This window comes from Psittacula echo (assembly GCF_963264785.1).
Source record: "Psittacula echo genome assembly, chromosome: 7".
NCBI lineage: Eukaryota > Metazoa > Chordata > Aves > Psittaciformes > Psittacidae > Psittacula > Psittacula echo.
In genome coordinates, this window is record NC_137740.1 from 7,949,905 (window position 1) to 7,968,806 (window position 18,902).

At 37.9% G+C, this 18,902-nt stretch overlaps 1 protein-coding gene across 2 annotated transcripts in view; it reads left to right on the forward strand.

The window, feature by feature from the left end:
• FAF1 (Fas associated factor 1) overlaps positions 1–18,902 on the forward strand; it is a 170,652-nt gene that overhangs the window by 117,322 nt on the left and 34,428 nt on the right. For both annotated transcript variants that reach the window (XM_080622796.1, XM_080622797.1), the window contains exon 13: positions 6,163–6,317. In XM_080622796.1, coding sequence (XP_080478922.1) covers positions 6,163–6,317 — 155 coding nt within the window. The remainder of the gene's footprint in view (positions 1–6,162; positions 6,318–18,902) is intronic.

The following is an 18,902-nucleotide window of genomic DNA, read 5'->3' on the forward strand; positions in this document are numbered from 1 at the left end:
CTTGTCTTGGAAAAGAAATTTGAAGTCTGTCCTTTAGATGCTACCTTGAGTAGAGGAGAGAAGTTGTTCTGAATTGCAATTGCAGGGCGGGTTTTTGGTTTAGTCTTCATCATCTTTTTTCCCCCCATTTCTTCCCTAAATAATGCAGAGTGATGTCAAGAAGCACCAGCTTCACCACCACCTTGTGCATTGACTCCAGGCACATTTCAAAGCAAGTCAAATTGCTACTCCTACATTTCATAAGGGGCTTGATCATATTGTGTATCCTGGGTGTGCTTTGAAAATGCACCTGTAGTTGAGCTATCTGAGGGTTGCTAGATGGAGAAATTACTACTTTACAGAATCCAGTTAAGCATAAATAACTTGAAAACTGAACTACGTGGTCTGCTAGAAACAGTAGAGGACAGGTATACAAGTATAACTCCAGATTCCCATGGAGAGTAAAGCAGCTACACTGTAGTACATAAGTTTGAGTTAAGTCCCATTTTAGTCACCTACATTTTTTTTCCAGTCCTGCCTGATGTGTGGGTTAACAGTTCTGTCCTTTCATTCTTACATTAATTCTGAACTTGTGGATAGCTATTGCTTAGAAAGTTTGCTGCAACATACCAGTTCAGTAGTCTCACTGTATGCCTGCATACCCTTTGTTCTTCATATCTGAAGAATAGCTTCATCTTTCATATCTGAAAGGTTAGACCTGGGTATGGGTCTCTTCAGCATTCTTCAGCATCCTCTGTACTTGATATTAAATAATGGATGTTTTTTGACATTGACTGCCACACTCTACATTTCCTTTTCTTTCAAAGCTTGTGATTTATAGATCTTCTTTGAGTTTGGTTTTAATTACTGGATATTCTTTGCCATTATGTAAGATATCACTACAAGTTCAATTGATTGAAATAGAGATACAACAGTATAATAGGATCAAATAGTTGGAAGATGAAAGTAGACTAAATCAGGCTTAAAAATAAAATGCACCTTTACCTGGGAGAGTGGTTAGCCGTTTGAACAGCTTACCATGGTTCACATGGATTCTCTGTCACTGATGGGTTTTTGAGGCTAGATGTTTTACTGGAAGATAAAATTACTGGAGATTAAATTAGGAATTAGTTTAGGGATATCTTATGCCTTGTGTAATATGAAAGACCAGATCAGAAGATTACTGGAGTCATCTCACTCCCACTTCAGGAACCTGTGGGGTACAGTTTAGTTCAGATCCTCTTCTACAAGGCTAGAGGCTGGTTAGTGCCCTATGCCTCTCTGTGTTCGGTGTCTGTCTCCTTTCTTTTGACTTGTGCAGGGGAATTTAGTAATGCTTATTTTCAGCAGATTTTGTTCTTTTGTGTGAAATACACAGACAAGGCTTCCTATGAATCCCCATCTGCACTATTCCTTTGATTCTTTTTCAAAGTGGAGAAAATTTGAAGGTGTATTACTTCAGTGTTAGAGGAGGTTTGCATTCTACTCAGGGAAAAAAGGATTGTGCATGATTGAGTAGTTGTGTCCAAGGAGGCTGATCTCCAAGATCACCTTAGATGGGTGGATCAGATTGTACACTTCAAAGGCTTGAAGATGTGCAAATGTGTCCCTTTGTTCATTTGAATTAGTTCTCACTACATAAAACTCAGAGGAAAAATTAAGATCTTGATTCATTAGCCTACCAGCTTGAAAGAACATTCATGTCCCTAGAAGATGTTACATCGTGAACATTTTTGTCTCAGTCATTACTTGAACTTGTAAACCTGAGATTCGAAAATAACCATTCAGGTCTGTGATTTTCCTGACCCTTATGACTGTATTGCTATTCTAATTCAGGTTCATGTTCTTCTCAGATATCAAAGTTATTCACATTATTGGGTGATATCCCATTAGGTATCCTATTACTCAGGGATTATCAATTTAGTCTCTCAACATCATGTTTCTTTATGCCTCAGTGACAACTTCTCCTTCATTTCTTCTAGTTCTGTACAAAGTGCATTATCTTTTTTGAAGTTCCAAAGTGGACACCATAGCCATTTTGGTACATAGGACAGGTCTTTAATGTGTTTATCTTGTGTGGGAGTGCATGTTACGTCTCTTGATCAGGTGTATCAGAAGGTCGCTATACTTTGGATGATGTGGCAGAGAGGTTTCATAGGGCATGGCTACAGGTGAGAGGACTGTGCCTGTCAGAGGCTGCCCTGCTGCAGTACAGTGTCCATCTACAGCCCACATTTCCTTCCAGGGTGCCATGTGCTGGCCATACTCCATCAACAGAGCAAAATCAGGCTGGAGAGGGCTGCAGTGCTTCATTCCAAATACTCAGTGGTCGGTATGAGGCAAGGGAGCAAAAGTATGGCTGAGTCTCAGGCATTCTGAATACAACAGAGGCTGCAGAAAAGAAATGCTTGAGGTCTGGATTTTTTAAAGCATTTAGACAGCCCAAATGCTGAAAACAGCCCCTCATTCTCATGACCCTTTTTCCTCTGAAATAAAATGAAACCTGGAGCTTAGGCTTCAAGCTTTTAAGTCCTTAAGTCTTACTGACATTGATGAGACTTATACTCCCGAGTATGTTTGTAAATCCAAGCCTCTTCTGAAAATTCCAGTGTATGACTGCCTGGTTTTCAGCATCCACGTACTCTGAAAAATACATTTCTTCATCGCTTAAATTCCTAAAGTCCTAAGGCCTTTGGAAGTCCATCAGCTGTTCAGTACTTAGAACCTTTTCAATATCTGGTGCCTTCACAGGGATTAGTAAAAGTTCTTCCCTGTAGGATTTTGTTCTTTCTTGGTTAAAATTTTATGTTAATCATATAACCCCTGACTCGTTTTATTTTTGAGAAATCCAACACAGAACAGATTAGTGCTCCATTAAGAGGTTTCTTCTATGGAAGCCAAGACTATTCAACAGTTTAGTGAGCCTATTTTATTAATATTGACTGAAAAGTTCTCAGTATTAGTTGTCATAGAGCCATAGAATATACTCTGACTTTTCAAAGACTTGAAATAAAAGCAACAAAACCCGACTTGTAAACATATACTACCATGGGTTAGTAAAAACAATTAAAAATCATTAAAGCCCAGTGCAAAACAAAACACAAAAAATCCCCGACAGCATCAAATTCCAAGCTTTTTGCGGTAATGTATTTTTCCAAGGAAAGAATATCCCTGGCTTCCACTAAGATTTTCTTAAAGTCATGTTGCAGCACTTCAGTTCCACCTGCTATCTCTTTTCATTTGTAGTATGTCTGTGCCTGACCTTAACATTTTGGATCAATTATTAGACACAAGTACAGTCCTTTATATGTGATTGAGTTTAGTCTTTGCATGGTGAGAGTTGTTGATGCAACAGAAATGTTGATGCACGTGTAAAGTAGCTCAGTGTAAACCTCTATTGTGTATGTGCCTGTTCTGTTTACTAAAATTTGTCCCTAAATCTTTAAGCCTAAAACTGTACATATTTTGAAACATTCTGTTGTATGGAATCTCATATTTAACAGTTTCATGGGGTTGTTTCTTTGGAAGTAAAAGTGTTTCTCAAGAGCCTTTTTTTCTACCCGCTCCCAGTGAAAAGAGGAGAGCAAAGCCATCCGCTTACCACAAAGCAGTGCCACCACAAAGGAAAGATTAAGGGTTTAGAGAGAGGTCAATGTGGGTTTTTCTCTAACTAAACACTTTCCTAAAGTTTCCTTGTGGAAAAAATAATGAAGTCATCTCAGAGTTTTTAAAGAATTTTTATTTCTTTTTCACCGTCTGCATTCGCTTGTCTTCTCAGCATGGATGTTTAATCTTTCTAGGCTTTGTGAATTGGTCCAAATGAATAAGTGGTGAGCTGTCTCTCTAGGAGCTAGAGGCTTATTCTAAGGCCCTAATCACTGAGTAAACACATCTTTGCCCTCCCTCTCTTACAACTGCTATATAATAGTCGAGATTCTAGCACAGTAACCTGGATATTGCAGGGATCGACGCTTTGAAATGCAGAATGGCTGATCCTCAAAAACAGACAGTGCCTGATCTTCCCCTGCCTCTTTCTTCTTTTTAAATTAAATATCACCACAGAAATGCTGTTTTATTGCTTGATATTGTGCATCAGTGCCCTGGATTTTCAAGTTTAGTTTCAGTCAACATTGTTGGCTGCACTTATATGGATCTCTGCATGTTGGGCTTATTAATGGCCCTTCCTGGCACATGTGTACGTGGTTCTGAAGATCACTGAAATTAAATTAGACAAACATTAATGCAAATTACTAATCCCTTTCCCAAACTCTAATGTTCAAATGTATTCTTCTTTTTATAAACAGTCATTAAGTTTTATCCAAAGGCAGTATATGAGGTGATAGCCATACAGGATTTTTTACAAAGACAGCTTGTCTCAAAATTGCATCCCATCTCAGCAAATATGTTCAAGTAGGATTTTGAAATAAAGAGATATATATGGGTATGTGGCAATGGAAAGCTGTAATTTTCTGAATGGTATTTATGATTCACTGAATACCAGATATAGCATCTTAGAATGGTTTGAGTTGGAGGGGACCTTAAAGCTCATCCAGTTCCAACCCGCTGCCACTGGCAGGGACACCTTGCACTTGCACTACAGACCAGGTTGCTCCAAGCCCCGTCTGACCTGGCCTTGAACACTGCCAGGGATAGGGCAGCCACAGCTTCCCTGGGCAACCCATGCCAGCACCTCACCACTCTCACAGTGAAAAACTTCTTACTAATATCTAATCTAAATCTAGATCTAAATAAGTTTAAAGCCATGCCCCTTTGTCCTGTCACTACCTGCCCTTGTAAAAAGTCCCTCTCCAGGTTTCTTGTCAGCACCTGCAGGCACTGGAAGCTGCTTTAAGGTCTCCCTGGAGCCTTCTCTTTTCTAGGCTGAACAACCCCAACTCTCTCAGCCTCTCTCCATAGCAGAGATGCTGTGGAGGTGCTCCAGTCCGCAGGAGCATCTTCATGGCTTCCTCTAGAATCTCTCCAACAGGTCCATGTCAGTTGTTCTTCCATTATCCAGCAACACTGTCGCCCCATCATAGAAGGCCACCAAATTTGTCAGGCACTATTTGATGTTAGTGAAGCCATGTTGGCTATCACATCCTTATTTTCCATGTGCCTTAGCACAGTTTCCAGGAGGATCTGCTCCATGATCTTGCTGGGCACAGAGGTGCGACTGACCAGCCTGTATTTCCCCAAGTCCTTCTTTTTTCCCTTTTTACAGTGGGGGTTATGTTTCGCCTTTTCCAGTGGGAACTTCAACACCTAATTTCTCAAATATGATGCAAAATGGATTAGCCACTTTATCCACCAGTTCCTTCAGCACCTGTGGGTTAATCTCATCATGTCCTATGGACTTGTGCACCTTCAGGTTCCTTAGATGGTCTTGAACCTGATCTTCTCCTACAGTGGGAGAAGTTGCTTTAGTCCTCAACTAGCTGTATTTTTCTCAGTCTGATGTCTATATTTACGAACATATGGACTTGCTTTCCAAAAGATTGTGTGAGATTATCCTGGGGACACAGCACACCTCTTTGCTGCTGGCAAAGAAGCTCAGACATTACTTGATAGGGTTTCAGAAGAACTCGGCCCAGAATTATCTTGTTTCAAGAGGCCATAAACACCATCCTCAACATCTGCTCTTTGATAAGATATAAAATGAGATATATCAGCACTCACAAAATCAATGTGGGATTTAATCCACATCTCCTGTGCCCTTTCTGTTGCGTCTTACGCATTTGCAGTGCTATCATTTTTTCAGGTTGTTTATAATTGGTTTGTATTGTAGATGCTATTGTATCAAGAGGTGTGTTCCTTGCTTGGGGAAATGTTCCAAATGTCTCTATTGGGCAGCAAGCCAAAAAAGGTTCACTCAGTTTCTTAAGCTAAGGCTCTTAATAAGGTTTTTGGTTTTCATTCAAATGTTATTGTACATGTTCATGCAATATATCATCTTCTGATACCTGAAATAAAATATTAGGAAGCATTCAGAAGAATTACAGATTTGGAGGGATGGGCCATTTAACTTGAAATCGTCTGGGATTTTTCCCCTGTGTGTCCATGTTGAGATATTCTGCACCCTTGATAAACACCATAGGTTTTACTAATGCACAAATCTGCAGCAGTAATTTATAAGTACTCAATATCTGAGGACGTTTTCACTGATCTTCTTTCATGTCTTTTCAGAGAAAGCTTCTTGCTATCTACCTCCACCATGATGAAAGTGTACTAACCAACGTTTTCTGCTCACAAATGCTTTGTGCTGAATCTATTGTATCCTACCTGAGTCAGAACTTCATAACCTGGGCATGGGACATGACAAAAGAAGCAAACAGAGCAAGGTAAGACTCTGGATTGTAAGTGGATCAGCCTTTTCTTTTAAGAAAGACCTGAATCTCTGTGTATCAAATCTTCTGTTGCTTCATATCTATTTGAGCTAAAAACTTCATGCTTGTTCTTAGCTGATCCAAGAAGGTGTGTGATGTTCACTGAGAACAGGACTGTCCTTGTCTTCATTACAAAGTGACTTCTTATTACTGTGCAGGAAAAAGATATTTGAATAAACCATTTCCTTTTTGTTTTTTTCTTTTGAGTTTATTTTGCAAACATAGTTCTAGGAACGCCTCTTTGCAGTTTTACATTGCAGTGCCATAATATTATGTGATGCTAATTGTATGTATACAGGTGTAACTGCATTAGAACTATCTGGGGAAATAACTACAGTTCTTAATGAAAATCTTCCTTTAAGAATAGCATTCATGTCATAAATTAATATAAAAAAATGTGCAAAAAAAAAAGATTGCAATTCATATGAACTTTTTTGAACTACAGTTTTCATACAGAACACTGCTTTGGTAATGTTAGGTTATTTTGATAGGATTTGATATAACAAAAGCTATCCTATGTCTTGGAGGTACCATCAGTTTGCTGATGAATAAAGGAATTAAAAAAACTCTTTATTCCACCTCTTTCTATGTCTTTTGTGTGTTCCTAATGAATTTTCTTATCTTTATGTTAAGACCTCTCTTTTCTTCAGTTACTTATCAGTTGATCATAATCTGCTGAAAATAATGATTCTATGATTATAGTCATATTTAGAAATCAGACTTGTTTGGTTTTCTAACTTGGTCCTTATTTCGTCACCTTTATTTACACAGATGACTGCTTGCCAAGATAATGTCTTGTAGATATTACTGTAATGAGAGTTATTATAACTTTTGAACAAAAGATGCAACAGTCATTTGGGCTGGGATAAATTTATCACTTCTGTTACACAATTCCATTGATTACTGAACAATTAAAAGTACATATTTCTGTTTCATTCTTTTGTGGCTTGTTAGAATAGAGCATTCATCCATTCTTATCCTTAAATATGTAAATTGTAGTTAATATTTCTTTACTGAAAGTGGAGATGGAGGACAGAACAGTCTCTTTTTCCAATACACTTTATAAATGACACTTGTGTTTCACAGGAATTCCTTGCTTGACCTTCTGCATTTCATCACTGGACGAATCAGCAGCTATGTTTCTAGTTTAAATTGTTCTAGAGAAGAATAAAAGGTTATGGAAAAAAGCAGTTGCAAAAACAGATTAGAAGTTTTAAAAACAGAAAAGAGAGAGGAAAAAGAGGCATCTAGGTTCTTTCATGGGACCAAATACATAGGCTGGAAAGTTGCTTAAGTCTTTTGGTATTGCCATTCATGGGCAGTAAGGAGCCTCCTCCTTTTCTTTTATCCCACAAGTTGGTGTAGAAGGAAACACTATTTCTAAACCATCTGTAGTGGCTAAGTTCAGTTGACTACCTGCTGTTCTATTGTTCCCTTTTCTATTTAATTCTCTAGTTTCTTTTATTTTACAATGACAAAAAATTGCAGTGTAGTTTCTTTTGAAAAACTGTGTTTGAGGGGTTTTTTATGACTGACGATCAACAGCCATGTAATTGCTTTGTTGTGTTTTACTAAAGAAATCTATTAAGTAGCACAACTTTGATACACTAGTAATAAGAGTTTGCAGGTTACAGAGACACCTGTGGTGACCAAAGCGACAGAAGCTGCTTATTAGAAAGAGCCTGTACAGCTGTGTCCTATTAACTCCTTATGACACTTCTTAAAACACAAAATAAAGGGCTTGTTTAAGGCTTTATAGCTATTCTCAATGAACCTACTCACCGATTATGTAGTGCGATAGGGTTTTTAAGCCTTCATTTTTTGCTTCCTCTTAACAACAACAAAGAAGCTGTCATATTAACAGTGAGGTCAAAAAATAGTAAGGGATAAACAAGGCATGCTGGCTCAAATGAGAATAATTTCTTGGTTGTGTTTAGTGTCACATCCTGCTCCTTAGACTGTGATTTCTTCGGAGGAGGCATGATGCTTCCTTCTCCCTTTGGGAAGTGCCAGTGCACTGTGGGCATTCCCATAAATATATACTCAGTACCTTCTATTTAATTACTACCCTTCATTATGTGACAGTGGTCTTGGAGTTTATTTTGTTTTCTATCCCTATGAATACAGTTCACAGCTTTTTATTTGAGTGGTGGCAACAACAGAAGGAACTGCTTTTTGCATGCTGGTGTAAGCCCAAGAGCAAGTTATTTGTGCTGTTGCAATTGCATTAGTGGAAAAGCTAGGGTGGGAAGGCAGAGAAATCAGTCCCACTTTATTGACCTCAATCTATAGGGACACCTAGAAATCAGTAGTAAAAGGCAGGTTTTCAGTATTGTAGCATGGCATTATTGAATTCAAATATAAATGCTTTTCTCAATAAGCCAAAAAATCTGGAATATTCCAATTCTTTTTCTCTGCTGTTCTCTTTCTGACATTTATGGATACCATTCCACTCCAAAAATAGTAGTTTCCATTTTTCTCACTGATGAAATAGGGGTCCATGCTGAATATTACATAACAAAGCCAGCTCCAAAATCTTGTCATCATTTTGATATGTTTCTTGGTGGACACTGATGTAGGGATGTGCTTTGAACCCTGCATTACTGTACACTAGCACTTTTCAGCTTAAATCTCTAAACCATGTTTTTCAGCACCCATTGCAATGGAGCAAAGAGAGTTCTGTAAGTAAGATTAGAATGAAAACACTGTGCACAAGAGCCAGGGTAACTGTTAGAAGTAGTGCAAGAGCATAAAGAGCATAAGCCACCCAGGACTGTTACTTTGTCAAACTGAAGGAGGGCTCTAGTAAATACACGTAAGAGGATGTTTTGATTTGGCTTCTATAACTTTTAATTGCCTGTGATATAAGGTTTGTAGGAAAGGAAGCAATTACCTTGGGTAATGCTGCAAGTTATGAATCGTTTCATTACTACAGTAAAAAAAAAATAATAAAAAAGGCACAAAATAATAAACAATTAGCCTTCATTTAGGAAATCAAAGTGGTTTTATAATACTGTTAGGGAATCTATGTGAAAACTTTATGACCTATAGTTTAGACTTCAGTTTAGAATATTCTTATAATTTATGTTGTCTGTGATCAAAGAAAGAAAAAAGCCCACAAATCTACACTATTGTCTTTTACTTTTTTGCTGTATTTCACTCAATTTGTGATAAATCATGAACTTAAAAAACACTATTTCCTTTCCATTGCTTGTTATGTATATTTGCTACTATGCCACCCCAAACAGCAGAAATATACTTACAGGAGGTATTGGGGCAGTAGTAATGGTGTTGAAAATTCTGGCCCTACCTCTTGGTCCAAGCATGTGGCTGCAGCAGCTCACCAGCTCCATCGGGCTATAGCATGGGCTAAATGATTCCTCAGGTTTCCAGAGAGGTTATGGTGTAGATAAGCAGGAGAGCCAGATATAAGCAGCTATAGTTCTGGCACTTTCTCACCAAAAAGAGTTGACTGATTAGCATCATTCCAATTTAATTATGTGTTTGTGTATAACAGGTATATATATATATGTATGCAAGCACATGCCTAACTTTTTTTGTTGATTCATTAGCATGTATTAATATGTTTGTATCCAGGACAGATATACAGTGAATACATATATATACACGTATACCTTCACATGCTTACATACCCTTATGTTTGTACACAGCATTTACAAACATAGATTATGCATAATATTAACAGATTTCCAGTGTACATTGCTTGCCAAGTAAAGCAGTGCCAAAACCATAAAACAGTGACTCAAATGTCTGTAAGCAGCCTTTTAGCTTTTCATATCATTGCCCTTGGGCGCTGTATTTCAAGGTGTTGCCAGCCTTTCTCAGCTCTGATGACAGGTACTTGTTAGTTTTAATGTTCAAATGATAGTTTTTCACATTGCTTAAGCTTAGGAAAGAGTTAATTGACTAAAGCACTTCTCAGCAGCAGGTTGTCTTCACCTGCAATTTCCGTCATCAAGTAATTAGCCATATTCACAGTTGCTGACCCTTAATACTAACCTACTGGATGATGCATGCCTGGATGAAGACCAGTTGACCATATTACTCCAGCTCCCCAATCCTATTTGATCCTTCAGCAAATATATTGCAGGTGTGAGGTCTGTAAGAGCTGGACTCAGTGAGTTAATTTCTCACCGCCTCTTCAGCAGTGACCATAGATTCTGTATATGTTGCTTGAAAAACTGCTGGACGTGTTCTTTAGGCACTAAAGCCTTAACAGGTTTCACAGAACAGTGTGAAAACCTTTCCTATTGTATTTTGCAATATTTTATTTAATTTTCTTTAATAGCAATACAGTGGCAGTCAATAAAAACAGGTCAGAAGTCTAATTAATGTTTCAAAAATAAAGGTTCTCAAACACCAAGTGAGTTTGTCATTTTCTGTATGGTTTGTTTTGAGGAGAAAGAGGAAAGAAGGTGAGGAGGGAACCCTTCTGTTCCATGATTACATCCTACCCGCTCATTTTCTCCTTTTCTCCTTTGCTTTTGATTTTAGTGGCGGTCTTAACAGAATGTCAAGATCAATTTGCAGCATGGTTTAACTCAAGGTTTGCATTCTGCCAGCAGCGATTGTCCTAACGAACAATGCCGTGTGTTCTTGTAACTTCAGAAGCTTTTAGAAGGCTCATGGCAAGGGCAGCATCTAATGACTTTATTAGTGTAGGGTTTCAAAATGGGCTCAGTAATTGTTTGCATCTCTTTGTCATCTAGTCATAATTACTGCATAGTATTGTTAGGGGTTGTACTTGTGAATAGTTTCCTAATAGCACTGAAATGAAGAAAAAAGGGAAAAGGATAAAAGGTGATTGTCTCTTTAGATGGGGAACAAAACAGCCTGTATATAGATGATGGTTAAACTGTTTATTATACAGCCACCAGAAAAGGTAAACTATCCCTGCTTAAATATTTATGTGCTTCAAGGTAATTTCATGTTAGTAGACTAAAAATGTCCAAATTTGGAAAACTAAAAACCAGCAGAGTGCATTTTAATCAGGTTGTGATTAGTAAAATATGGATGCCTCCATAATATTCAACTATAAATAGAAAGTAGTCTCTCTGTTAATATGATTAAGGTTTACAACGCATTGTTTTCTATGCCTGTAGGGATGTTTTAAGGTCATACACAAAAAATTGTTAAAACCACAAGAATTAACTAAACTAGTACATTTGTAAGCATATATTAAGTCACCACTATAAAACCAAATCCTAAAGCAGGTTCTGTCCCACCGTACTCAAACTACAGCCTAGTTATTAAGCTTGTTGAACAGAAAAGGTGAGAGAATAAAACTCTGCTGTGCTCTGTGCAAAAAAGGTGAAGGCAGAAGAACGAGTAGTCAAGACAGACTTATTGGACTATTTTAAGGAAGGAGGAAGAAGTCATTCACAGGTCCATCTAACAACAGAAGTCCACAACTGCACCAGTGAAGTTGAATGCCAGATTAAAAATGTAGAGAAATTTAGCTGTGTATATCCATCTAAATCAACCATCAGAAGAAATCATTGAGCTGGCAGAGTCAGAATTGTTTGTACCAAAATGCAGCTGGAAGGCATGAATGCATCTCCTTGGTACTGCAGGGTGCCTGATTGGAACAAAGAATCCTTGCAGAAGTGCAGATGCCCATCCTCTTCCTTTAGGTTAGGGTGACTGTTTTGACCTCTTGCCTCTCCTTTTTGTTACCATTCTGACTGCCTGTGAGTCTTCGAGAGCTTCAGACAACAGGGTTCAGTCCATGCCTGGCCAGAAGGTTCAACGGTACCTGCATTACTTCTGACCAGTGGTTGTCTGATCTCATCTTTGGTGTGAGGGAGGTTTCTCAGCATTTCTCCGTAACCATTGCCAGTACTTTACTTTCACTCCCTTTAGACAGTTCACCCTAATACTTACCTGAAGTTTCTCTTGCAGCAATCAATGGCAATTACATCTTGGCACACCCAGTAGGCAATGAGGTATTCTCTTTCTTTGCTGCTGTGTTCTTTTGACTTACATATCTCATATTTTACTACACTTTCCTTAAACTAAGAAACTGAGTTTCCTTCAGACTTTTCCATGTAGCTTGTCCTTTTGTAGACATTTTTTATTGCAGCCTAGATATGGTCCTTCTATAATTGGTTTGCATCATCCTTCTGTAATTGGATGCACTGTGCCTAAAGCTGCCTTCTCAGTGCGAAATACAGAAAGAGGATTATTTCAGGTTGTACAAACCGTCCTTCTGTTTACTCACCCCAATATGATGCTTGTCTTCTTCACATCATGACTTTTCTTCTCCCTTACTGCTTGATTCTTATTCTGTATTTGTGCAGTTGTTCCTCCTGCTTGAAGACTTTCATGACCTTGTTGAATTGCCTTTTACTTGTCAGGATATTTCTCCAGTCTGTGAAGATTATTCTGAATTCTTTTACTGACTCAAATGTGCTTACAGCTTTTCCCGCTTCACTAGCATCTGTAAAATAACAGAACATGCTCTCTTTTCTTATCTAGGTTATTATTGCATCTACCTGTAGCAAGCTTTGGATATCCCTTAGCAAATCATATTACATGCCTTTCTAATATGATAGGCAGTAATCAAAACTACCACTGATATGCAAGGGCATCTTGTGTTTTCCATTTTTAGTACAGTGTTTTAGCAAGGAGTCCAGGTATATTTTATTTATATTTTTATCAATGATTTTCTTTGGGGTCCAATGGTATCCAAAATTAATGAGTTTCTAGAGGGATGTTTCAGACCAAATGGGGTTATGAAGTATTCACCTAATCTGTTTGGACCTTTCAGGATGAAATCAAATCTGCCGCATTTTATGAAAAGATAGATAACCACCCATCTAGGCTTTACTTTTGCATAAAGAAAAAGTGGATAAAATTCTGCTTTTTCCATCTGAATCCCTGGATATTTAGTGTGTGGATACTAAAGAGGGTATCCACATAATTTGATTCAGGCTGCTTTATACATCTTTAAACCATGTCTTATATCTGTTGCTCATTTTCCCCTCGTGTTTGCATCAACAGTTGTGACCCTACCGATGTGGGTAAGGCAGTAACTCTGTATTATGGAGACTGGATAGCAACCTTATTTTAATATACTGTTTCATGACCTCAGCTTTTACTTTTATGTAAAATGTAAATACCTAACACAAAAATGTTATTTTTACATTAACATTTTAATGAGTCTTATGTTGACTTTGCAGTGTATAGAATTATGAGTAAAAATAATCTGAAATCTTGCATCTTTGATATTCAGCATTGTTTTCTTCATGCTCAAGAAAGGGGTTACCTTCTTTTCACACCCATTTCTGAAGCTTTAAAGTTTCTTAAAGTAAGGTTGGCCTTGGGAAATACCTGGCCATTGATAAATCACATTTTTTTTCAGCCAAAATCATCCCAGTTGTGGACTGAACACCAGTTCAGACTGAAAGGGAATAGATATTTTACAAGAGGTTATCACATTTTGTCCTGTGGCTGCTTTTTGCTTTTTGAGCAGGACTTCAGGCTAAAATGTTGCAGCTAAAAGTGTCTCCAGTGCAGCCTTTCTGCTAAAATGTCCTTTGCAAGAAGCATAGTGGGCTCCATGTGCCAAAGGGCCTCATTTTAGGCGGAATTTTTCCAAAGTTTTCCCACCGGTGTGTAAAAATCAAAAGTAACTACAGGAGTATTTGTATGAGCAAGACTGTAACATAGAACCACATCTCTCTTATTTATATTGGTACACAAAATAAGGAAATTTGATCTAAAATCCTATGCTGTTTTTAATATTTATTTTAATACATTTTATCCATACATTTGAGAGCAGAGTTCTCTGTATGGAAGAGAATTTGCCCTTTAGTGTACTAGACAAATTTGCCAGTACAATTATTAATTAACCTGAAGGTGCTGGGAAGAGTTTAAGAAAAGCAAAAGCAAAGGAGAGCTTTCCATTTTTGTTTGAACATACAGAAAACATTCCAAATATAGCATCAGGTGCCTTTCAGGTACACTACAATGTATGATATGCAGCTTGCTCTGCATTAGTTTTCTTTTGCAGGTTTACTTGATTAATGAGAAAAGAGCTAGAATTAGCATTTTAGGTTTAGTTACTCTTTCTGCAACTGTATTGTGCCATGACTGCTTGACATTTTTGTTCATACTGTCTTGAGAAGGTAGTTAAATTCGGGGATGGATGCAAAGCTATTAGTCCCATCAGATTGTATCATCAGTTTGATTCCAGTAGGTAACTAAAAATTGATACCACAATGGAGGACAGGCATTGAGTGGTTAATACTTGGCTTCAGTCATGACTGGTAGGTGGTGGTCATATCTTTCAAAGACAGACCCATCATCACTTTTCTCCATGGAAGGAGAAGGGAGACTGAATTCCTCTGCTCCTTGAGACATTCCTCTGCATCAAGCCAAGAGCAGCAGGTAGCAGTGCTATGATGTACTGTGATTTTTTCATGGAAATACAGAGGACTCTTAATGCTCAGAATCATTGATTCTTCACTAAGTTCTGCCTTTAATTACTCTTCTTCATTTTTTTGTAAATTCTTCACTTTGAACCGGTTCATATTGGAAAATACAATATCACAGTGTGGAGCCAACTATGCCTCTGCCTTGTGTCCTGTTTGGAGACTGGGCACCAGAGGTGCTCTTAGATTACCAAATTGTTTAAGTTGAAATATTCAAGGAATGTTTACATTTTTCTAAAATATTTAGCATCTTAGTCAAAGTTCAAGGCCAGGTTGGACAGGGCTTGGAGCAACCTGATCTAGTGGAAGGTGTCCCTGCCTGTGGCAGGGGGTTGGAATTAGATGGTCTTTAAGGTCCCTTCCAACCCAAACCATTCTATGATGATAGCTTATTTGCTTGTTCATATCTGTGGTGTGGTAAGGAGGGATCTTGTGTAAACACAGATCTAAACTTGACTGCCTATGTAGATCCTGTCCATTTGAGTAATAAAAATGTGAAACAACATAATACATGAACAGGAGATACATAAAGGAGCAATGAGATAATCACAGTCATTGTAATGATGAAACACCTCCCATCGGGAACAACTGCCATCTCCCACCTAGGGTTTGGCCTTCTCCTTTGGGCTTCTTACCCTCAGAAAAGCAATACATATTTTGCAGTGTAAAAGGTATCATATAGATCAAAAGCTTTCCAAGGATCGAAGAATCCTGAGCTCTGAGATCAACTTTTGACGATCACACTTCGGCCAGAGGTGGCCAATTTTGTTGTTAAAAATTAAAAGCTGCATGTTCTCACAGAAACATATTATTGCTAACCCCCAGCATTTACAAAGTTCTACATGGCATATCTGACATCAGGAGCTGTGCTGGACCACAGATTTAATTTGTCATAAGTATTCCCTTTGGTTTTGAGACTCAGTAATACTTTAAACATTTTTTCAGTAGCTTTTTAAAGCTGTTATTTTTTCATCATTGCCTCTAGGAGTCTTTTAAAAGTAGTATCAAATAAATTGCACGTTGTGATAAAATTACAAAAAAGTTATGCCAGGAATGTATTTTAATAGCATGTGTTGCATATTAGCTGGTATGATAGTATTCTTCTGTGGGGAAACTAACATCCTACAAATACAATAACTTCACACAGGTTATCTTAGAGTGCACACGGAAGGGTAACTGGTGTGCAGTGATCAGCAGCCCCCCACTTTTAACTACAGAGTGCGCTGTGTCTAAGAATTAATACCTGTTCAAACTGATTTTTATTTTTTTAAAGATAAATTTGCAATCTTTTTAGGGTTTGTTTCTGTAGTTGTCAAGCCATGGTCAGTTCTCATGTTTATTCTGTAGCTTTAATAATTGCTGCTCTTTGTTGCTTAGGGAATCATGAAAGAAGTAAGGAAATGATGCTGCCTGCCAAAACTGTTACTTTTCTTGATGAACTTTATTCTTTAACTTCTGAGATTACTTTTATTAATGGATTTTTCCTTCATAAAATGCTTTTTCGCCGTTCTCATACTTCTCCCTCCTTGAATATTCTTGTAATTTCAAACTAAAAGGAGTGGTAGGGTGCCATTTGCCCTCCCTTTCTGGCAGTGTTCCTCTATTTCCACTTTTGGTTGGAGATCACAGTAATCCAGCATGTTGTAGAAAACAGTTCTCCCCAGAGGGACATCTGGCTCTTTGATGCACTCCACAGGCAGTTCTCTTGGCAGCGCTGGAGATGCCACTGAAAGATCTGGCACACTTCTATTCAGATGAAAGTAAAAAAACATCCCTTGTTAGTGATGAACAGAGTAAGATACTTGTTGTTGCACCAAATCGTTTTGGTCCTACTTGCGTACTTCTGACAGTCAATATTAGCACAGAGGAAGGTTTTTTTGGTTTTGGGGGTTCTTTTTCTGCATATGAATGTGGAAGAAAGTAAGGAAGTCTTCAAATACAGAATCAGTAAATGCAGAAAAGGTGGGAGGGGGAAGCAAAATCAGTTAAGTAGTTGCAAAATCTATTAAAAGGTATGAGAAAAAACTGAATGGGGATCATGAATGAAAATTCAGTTCCTACCCATCTAATAAAATGAAAAGAAGAGACGTGTTACAAGTAATTGCTGAGCACTTACCACTGACCTGGTGAAAAGCATGTGAGTTGTCACTGGTGAATAGGAGTTATATGGTGTAGACTCTGGAGATTGCTGCTGCTATCTCTTTGTCCATTGTTTGACTACCTTAATATTCTTGTTGGCTTTTACTGCATTTTAGTTCAACGGACAAGTGGAGTCTTGCTTGGTTCCGAAGGGCAGGATCTATTTTGATGGATCGTGTTAGTGAGAAGAGTTTTTCATGTGTATTCTCTCTGCTCTGAAGATGTGCATTGATAACCGTTGGTCATTCATCCCCCACAAACATCCTCATTGCAACTGCCAGTGCTGTAATCTAGACATTCATTATTCAAACTTGGAACTGCTGAGGAGAAGGGTTTTTTCTCATTCCTCCCCCAAGACAAAAGCTGCCTTATGGCAGCAGTGGCAAATCTGTGGCATTCGGGTCAGAATTGACATGAGCTGCTCTTGTAACTAGTGAGAGAGCTGAGCAGTTTGTGACAGCAGCAGAGGAAAAGAGGTTATTTGAAGGAGATGGGCAGATGGCACCAGTGGCTGTAAGAAGTGGCCCCAAGAAATAAAAAAACCACCATGATGGAAGATGTTGGCATCTGGCATCTGTTTTGCTGTTACTCAACCAGGAAAGTATGTGTACACTTACAACAGCTTGGCACGGCGTGCCATGTTCTGTAGCCAGGGAGCTGAAACCTGTTCCCAGCCTTGATTATAGAGAACTCAAAGGTATCATAATCTGTTAGGTTCTATGTAGTCAGCCAGAATTTCAACATATAAAAATTCATCTCCTGGAAAAAAACATATTTGGGAAATCTTTGAACATACTGAAATACCTGCTTCATTCCGAATTCTCGACATACAAAGCTCATACCTGTAGAAGTGTATTTTGAGGCTGAGTTATAACAATATTTTGTTTTCCCAAAACAACCCGAGTGCTGTTCTTCTGTGGTGCATTGAAGACAGTTAAACAGTTTTGACACACACATTTCAGGAATTCAGTTCAATTGTCCACAATATTTATTACCTCCAGGAGTGAAACTTTGAACTCACGTAAGTCATTTTGCAGTGGAAGATCACCACTGACTTCTGTGAGGCCAAGGTTTCACTTACGTATTCCCTCCTTGAACAGCAAACGTCAACAATTGTTATTTAGTTTAAGAGTTTATATATCCAGACTTTGTGGACATTTTATCTTTACCAGATGGTATTTCTCTACATAGCTATTTCTGATCTAGCAGACTGTATTTGATGGTTTTGATGTTGTCTTTGAGTGTAATTGTTCTGAATTGCACTGGACAGAATCAAGGAGGCAAGGAAGAGTGTTTGCCAGTAACATTTATGGCTTTGAAATGCTCTCTGGCTACCACTGTTCATGGCCTTCCATCCAACTGTGGCCATAGTTACACTACAAATTGTCTCTGAGGAGGGGGGGTTTTTTTTATACTTCTGGTGCCTTGAACAAGCCCTATGTTGTACTCATCAGGTTTATCAATTTTTGTAGCAATTTTATTAGATACAATATGTATTGATTAAGGAAAATAATTACAATTTTGAATCTTTTCAGTATCTTTGAGAAGAAATTATTTGGAGTACTTGACATTTTAATGTAGTTTGTCTTTCCAAATAGATTTGGCTTCTAATGCATGTGACAACAGGACTTTGCTCTTCAGTTACAGCATACATTTCAGAGTAGTTGTTACCTAAAATATTATCATAAGGCATAAGAAAACACACGATTTAAGTTGCCTTTCATGAACATAATTAAGAATTAATAAGCCTACCAGTGGTTAGTCCTCAGAATTTCCACTATTTTTGCCTTTTGTGACCCGTGTTATTAAAAGTCCATTATTTTTACAGACTTTATTAAATTGGATCTTATTAAAGCATTCTATATTTGCATTTGGTCTTTCATAATTCATTATTATTATGACATTTACTTTTTACCATCAGATCTGAAAACATATCATAAGCTAC